Source organism: Ananas comosus, unplaced genomic scaffold, assembly GCF_001540865.1.
Source record: "Ananas comosus cultivar F153 unplaced genomic scaffold, ASM154086v1, whole genome shotgun sequence".
In the NCBI taxonomy this organism is placed as follows: domain Eukaryota; kingdom Viridiplantae; phylum Streptophyta; class Magnoliopsida; order Poales; family Bromeliaceae; genus Ananas; species Ananas comosus.
Window position 1 is genome coordinate 97,523 of NW_017893352.1, and position 7,700 is coordinate 105,222.

General features: G+C 38.0%; 1 protein-coding gene across 1 annotated transcript; it reads left to right on the plus strand.

Annotated features, from left to right (window-relative positions):
• Nucleotides 1–6,282: 6,282 nt before the first annotated feature.
• LOC109705746 (scarecrow-like protein 8) lies at nt 6,283–7,700 on the plus strand (the record flags this gene model as incomplete). Its single annotated transcript, XM_020226523.1, is given in 1 exon segment — nt 6,283–7,700. A coding segment is annotated over 1 exon segment (1,035 nt), but the record flags the coding sequence as incomplete, so codon positions are not given.

Genomic DNA, 7,700 nt, shown 5'->3' on the forward strand with positions numbered 1-7,700 from the left:
GTCCAAAAATTATAGAAATTTTGTAATTTTAATATGTTTAATAGTGCGTATATCATGTGGCTAACGGAGCCGATCGCCCGGAATCGGATGCGTCCATCATCGAAAATAACTTACAAGCCACAGTAGAGTCTCGCGTTACTTTTCAGAAACATAGAACCTAGCGCGCGCGGCGCGCTCTCTCATGCTCTCCTCTCTCTCTCTTCTCTCTCTCTCTCTCTCTCTCTCTCTCTCTCTCTCTCTATATATATATATATATAGTATTGTTTTTGCAACCAAATTTGGTTGCCCCCTCAACAGTAGATCAGCTAGAATAAGCTCATCAACTTATCTTTTTTCATTTTTATTGACATTCTTTCAGGTTTGATTCTTTTGATTTAAGTTATTCTTATTATTTAGTGCTTTGTGTTATCAAATAGTAATAAATTGTTAATATTGAGTGAACACTCATGAAAACAAACTATTTAATCTCCTTTAACATTTTTAAATTCTTCATTGTATCTATTGTATGAAAAAGAATATTCCTGTAAGAAGATACTAATTAACAAGTTGTCATAGTCATGAGAATCTAATTGTTGGCCAAATTGTGAAGGGTCAATATTGTTTATCTATAATATATTACTTCTGAAAAAAAAGAATTAAAAAGGGTGAAAAGGAATTTTTAATGCCACATCATGTCATAATATAGTCAAACCTACAAAATTTAGAAAAATCCTAATGGTACATCTCCAAATTAAGAGGGGTATAATTTTTACACTTTTATTGTAGGGTTTAAAAATTCTTTGCATTTGAATTATAGTGTTAAAAAAGAAATGACAGGACAAGGACCCAATATGAGTCTCTGAGTAATAGGGTATCAAACTTTAATTTATTGCAATATGTGATTAGAACATATCTAATTATTATAATTATGTCCCGTAATCTAATTTAACTAAGTAAATGTTGATAAATTAGTGATTTAAAAATGTTACATAGTTTGAGAACTAATTAAAAGTGTAGTTTATTTAAATTTTAACTAGTAGTCCAATACTCGGACTTGAATAAATCATAACAACTTGGTTTTCAAAACTAATCACCTTTTAAACAAAACATGATGGAGAGTTCTTTTCCGTAATTAATATTTATATTGGATAATTACTTAGATGTGCTGTTACTTAGTAAGATTGCTTCATTTAGGGACTGTTTGATTGTATATAGTTACAACTCCATTTCAATTCTAACTGCATGTAAATATAAATTCGGTGTTTAATTTGATGTATTTAACTCCAATTCTTGCAGTAGGAATTGCAGAAGTAGGCCCAATCGTAGCAGTCGGAACTATACCCAAATTAGCCACAGTTTCAACTGTAGAAGTTGGAAAGAGTAACTTTAAACAAAAGATATGCTTTATCTCCTTAATTATTTTTTAAGCACAAAAATATATATTTTTTTATATTGAGGGTGCGTTTGGTTCGAGTTATCCTGATAGGATTACAGGCAATCCTGTCAGGATTACTGTGTTTGATTCATCCGCTATGTAATCTAGTCGTTAATGCGGCATCACAAATCAAGCAGGAATACATCGGAAATATTAACGAGAGGGGGTCGTGTATATTACATTATTGACAACCGGTAATACTACATATTATGTAAAATGACAATTTTACCTTCTAACTCTCGAAACTCTTTTAATACGGTATTTTAAAAATTTTAATTTAAAATTTTGAATCGTCAACTTTCAATTTTTAATTTTTAATTTTCAAATTCAAATTTTTAAATTTTTAAATTTTAAAATTTTACACTTTAAATTTAAATTTTAAATTAAAATTAAAATTTTAGATTTTAAATTATAAGTTTTAAATTTTAAATTTTAAATTTTAAATTTCAAATTTTAAATTTCAAATTTCAAATTTCAAATTTTAAATTTTAAATTTTAAAATACAAATTTGTATTTTAAATTCTGAATTTTAAATTTAGATTTTAATTTTTTATTTTATATATATTTATATTTAAATTTTAGATTTTAAATTTAAAAATTTCATATTTATATTTTAAATTAAAATATTAAATTTATATTTTTGCTAAAATTTACAATTTAAAATTTAAAATTTAAAATTCAAAATTTAAAAAATTAAATTATTTAAAATAAAATTTGGTAAAAGAATATTGTTTGTAAACAATAAGAAAAAGTTTACGAAATATGACTAAAGACAATTTTGGAATAGGCTATATTTTATTGTCTAGATTACTAAATTTTATAAACAGAACCAAACATAATAACGCTATGAGTACTGCAATCCAGCATTATATTACTGTATTAAACCAAACACACTAATGCAACATCAGTAGTAATCTCATTTAGAAATTCAAGATATCCGAATATATCAAAATACTTTGTAATATTACATAATTCGAACCAAACGTGGCCTGAAGGTAATCTCACCATCATATACATTAAAATGATAAAATTTTAAAAAATTATTTCTCAACTATATATAACTAAACAAATTATTTATAGTTGTATCACCTTCTATTACATCCAATCAAACAGAATACATATAGTTACAACTGCTGCATTTTCAATTGCATCTCCAACTACATTATATTTGTAATTACATCAAACCGAACAACCTCTTATTACTTTACATAAGCAACCTTAATTAACTTAAATTGATTTTTTATTCAATTTGGAGCTTCCGTCCTGCTAAAAGGGGGAAAAAAAACTTTTTTAAGTTTGATACCCACAGCAATATATTATATATTATATATTGCTCGAAATGTAAAGCTTAACTTGAATTCCTCCTAGAGGACATTCATTAATTCTAGAGATCAAGGTTACTTTATAGTTGAAGTTGCTTTTACATTTATAAGAAACTATAATTAAATAGAAAATTTGTTATGAGAAATTTCGACCTAATGCCTTGTTTAGCCTCCTTAGAAATTTTTTTTTCTATCTAGCCCTCTTTTAAGAAATATTTCTAAGCTAACCCTATTTTTATAGATTAGAAAAAAAAAATAGATTAATAATTTTATATAAATTTATATGTTAATTAGGTGAGAAATTATTTTTTTTTCCATCCCCTCCCATTTCCGAAGGCCTCTTCTCACTCTCTTTCTCTCTCTCTCCTCCCCAACAACACACCCTCCCTCCCCACCAACAACACATGCACGTGTATACACACACATTCTCTTTCTCTCCCCCACTCTCTCTTTTCAATATTTAATTATAATTAATTTTTATTATTATAATAATAAAAAGTATTTTTTAATAATAATAAATAGTATTATTACTAAATTATAAAATTTATTATTATTATTATTATTACTATTAATATTTAATTTGACTATATGACTTTATTAAACATTCGATAGAAATACACACTTAAAATATGATACGACTATACATTATATAAAAATATAAGTAATGTAACTATACATTAGATATGATATACAATTGACTATATTTGATTTAAAACTTAATTTGACTACACACCGACATGATGTAAAAATAATATAACTATACATAACATAAAAATAAAAATAATATAATTACATATTAGTTATGATATAAAGTTGACTGCATTTGAGGTGTATGGTTGGGGAGGAGAGAGAGAAAGAGACTGAGAAGAGGTCTTAGGAACTGGAGGGAGTAGAGAGAAAAAATAATCTCTCATCCAGTTAACATATAAACCTACATAGTTATTTAATTTTTTTTTTCCTGAATCTATAAAAATGAGGCTAAATTAAGAATAATTTTTTAAAAAAACTAGATAGTTTTTTTTTTTTTTTTCTAAGGAGGCTGGACAAGTCATTAGGTCAGAAATCTCTCTGTTTGAAAGAAAAACCTTTCATTTTATGAGATAGCTAATTCAACTAGGAATCATTACTTTCTTGTAAAGCCTACTCTATTTTTATTTAGTTCTTGCGTGTAGAAAAATTCATTGTACAAGACGACACCTATATATATATATATATATATATATATATATATATATGGTGGAATATATCTAAGCTATCGAAATCTAATTGCTCAGATACATTTTGCCACCAAGGATTATCCACTATAATAAAATACCTAATGGCCAGCCTTTATCCGCCAAAGAACACCTATAATGACTATCCTTCAGAAGAGAGGGTGGATGAAAAATATAATTTGTGTGTTGTATGGGGTCAAAGTGGAGACTGTGAACCACTTATTTACGCAATGCGTGATTAGTTGATTTTTTATTGTAATGACAGTGGAAGGAGTTCAATTGAGGACTTGGGGGATGATGTGAGATCCGTATGGAACAAGTGGAATAGTGCTTCGTCATCTCGAGCTAGATTGACCGGTCTGTTGGCCTGTTGGTGGGTCATCTGGAACGCAAAAAATAGTATCATCTTCCGAAAGGCTAACGCCGATCCACTAATAACAGTGGATAAAATCAAGCGGTTCGTGACCCAGTGGAAAGAATCTCTCTCGCCCAAACGACATATCTCTTAATATTTTAGTATTTCTTACTATACTATTTTTTTTTCTTCTCCTTTGACAGAGGTTTACTTTCTCTCGTTGATGTTTAATTTATCCTTCTTGTGAATGAAACAAGTAGTACGCTACCTTTTCTCAAAAAAAAAAAAAAAAAAAAAAAAAAAAAACCTAATGTGTGTTGAGTGAACTGTGGATCATTTATTTCATCTTCTATTTCAATTCACCCAAGGTTTTAGATTATTTGTCAGATTTGAACTTTATTTGCTTTACTAGCATTATAGCAATGGAGTACTTGCATATCGCTAGAAAGAAAGAAAGACAAAAAAAATCCGTAGTTAGCATGACGAACCCGGTTCAAATCAAATCTAGTTGTTGTTACTTGGCGAATGTTTAAAGGAGAGATACAACGGAGGAGATGGGGCTGCCAGGCATGACTATCTTAGTCATGTTTGTTTCTTGAGTTGCGAGTTTCAGTCGTATGCTCGATCTCGACTTCACCGCAGGAGGAGATGAAGTAGCGTTTTTACGCTGTACACAAAGTCAAGACCAATGCTTACAAACCGTATGTTTCTAGTCATTTTCCGCGTCCGATCTTCGAGTTTGCCGGTCATTTTTAAGGGTCAGCACTTGCGTTTCCACAAGATGAGAGTCTTCTGTGCCGAAATGCCGGTAAAACAAACAAGCTCTAATCGGTGCACCAGGTGCGGCCAACAAATTTATCGTAGCATAACACGCTATGGACAGATGATCCACGAACGCGCGCAGTAATGAAACATGAATCCATCTGTTATGTGTACCATTTATTCGCCATCAAGCTGTCAACATGTACACCGAATTGATGAGCAACGATCCGGATCAGACTGAGTCCGACCGCTCGATTGGGCTTAGATTTTGTAAAGAGCTCCCATGTAGTAATTTAACAACTGAAAGAAAAAAAAAAAAAAAAAAGGTTAAAAAAAAAAGGAACAGAGACATAAGGCGTCCGATAGATACCCCAGAGTGTGGGGCCCTGGATGATCCGCTACAATGTGATTTATTTTTTTTTGCAAAATAAATTAAAGGTTGGATATATTACTTCTCACTAAATATTTAATCATACGTTTTATCTACAAAATAAATAAAATATCTATATAAAATCTGAATAAATAATGGCCGAAAGTGAGGGGATTTAATTAGCATGACTACAATGTTCTAACATGTTGAGGAACGTGGGTCTCTGCTGAGGAGCTTTTTAACGGAATCTCGTTGAAATAGTTTGGCGCGATCATCATCGCGCATAATAAGGATTCCAATTTGGATTCGGATCTACCCGGTACACCGGATTCGGACCAAATGGCACGGTTCAGTCTTTGGGCCCGACGTATGTGGACGTTTAATTGTGTATCGCATACGGATTGGTGCGTGCGAAAGCAAATCAAGGAAAGGGGAGGGGTGGGCCCCGGCGCGGGCGGAGTGGACATTCGGTTTCTTTTACTGCACACGTGTCGCCGGCCTCGTAATCTTTCTCTGTTCAATTCTTTCACACCGTTTACAGTGTTTACTACTGCAAACAACGAGTGGCGGAGGGGTTAGAAGATTATTCGGNATCGCAGCCGAATCGGGTATTCGGGTGGGGAAAGGGGGTAGGGGCATAAGCGTCCGCAGGGAAAAGATTTAGGCGGGGAACACCTGGGGCTAGGTGTTTTCACGAGTGGCGAGGGTCCTGGATTCCGAATTCTGAAATCGCGGTGGGAACGCTGCTGTCGTGGCCACCGACGGGTGTCGGTGCGCGTCACCGGATACTCCCGGTTCCTCCGCAGTCGCTTCTTCAAAAAAACATTTGCCCTGCCTTCTTTCGTCGTTTTAAAATAACAATAATTAATTAATGATGAGATATATAAATATAAATAATAATAATAAGGCAGGCAAGCGAGCAACGCCAACAACGCCCGGCGGAAAAGAATAATAAAAATATAGGTTGAAAGAAAAGGAGAAGGAAAAAAAGTTGGTATAAAAGGTGGGGGGGCTTTTCCATTGGAGGAGATTCGGCGGATGGTTGGAAAGGGCGGTTGAGCAAAAGCCGCCGCGAGCCATGACCACTGCATCCTCCCCCTGCTGCTGCTGCTGCTGCTGCTGCTGCTGCGACCTCTCTCCTTCTCCTTCTTCTTCTTCTTAGATTCCGCCTCGAGCAGTCTAGCTTGCGTTTCGAATTCGAAGCCCCTTTCTCTCTTTTTCTCTCTGTATGGCGTCGGGATTCCCGGGACGCGATTCTCGCGGAAGCTACGCGGGGTTCGGGGGCGGATCGGCCGTTCAAATCCCGTTCCAGGGCCGATCGGACGGCGGAGGGGGAGGGGGAGGGGCAGGGGTTTTGAAGCGGACGCTGTCGGAGATGGAGCGGCGGCAGCAGCAGATGGCGCTGCAGCAGGCGCTCTTCCTGCGCTCCGTGAAGCAGAAGATCCACATGGCTTCGCCGCTCTCGTCCGACCTCGGGAGTCTCACCTCCCCCTCCTCGATTTCTTCCGGATGCCTAGTTCAGGGCGGTCCGCAGAGGGGTTGGCATCCGGCCGCGTTGGAGTCCGATCGTAACCCTAAGGCGGCGACCGAGTCCGCGATGCGGAACCAGCTCCACGAGCTCGAGCGGCGGCTGCTCGGCGACGACGAGGAGGAGTTAGAGGAGGCCACCGCGTCGGGCTCCGCCGTGACCGGCTCCGAGTGGGGCGAAACGATGCGGCAGCTCATCTCGATCTCGGCCGCCCCTTCGCCTTCGTCGTTGCCGCCGCCGCCGCCGCCGATGGCGAATCAGAGCAACCCCCTTTCCCCCTCCCCCTCCCCCTCCAACTCCTCCTCCTCCAACTCCACGGCCTCCTCCACCGCTTCGTGCTCCACGCCTCCCCCCTCCAACCCCTCGCGGCAGCTCCTCTCCGACGCGGCCGCCGCCGTGGCCGAGGGCAACCTCGCCGCCGCCGCCGCGAGCCTCGCGGCGGTGCGGCGCGCGGCGAGCCCGCGCGGCGATGCGGAGCAGCGGCTCGCCGCGATGATGGCCGCGGCGCTCGCGTCGCGCCTGGACCCGCCGGCGCCCTCCGGCGCCCACCCGGCCGCGGATCTCTTCGCGGCGGAGCACCGCTTCGCGACGCAGCTGCTCCACGACGCCTCCCCCTGCTTCAAGCTCGGCCTCGCGGTCGCCAACCTCGCCATCCTCGAGGCCGCCCGCGGCCACCCGAAGCTCCACGTCGTCGACTTCGACGTCGGCAGCGGCGCGCAGCACGCCGAGCTGATC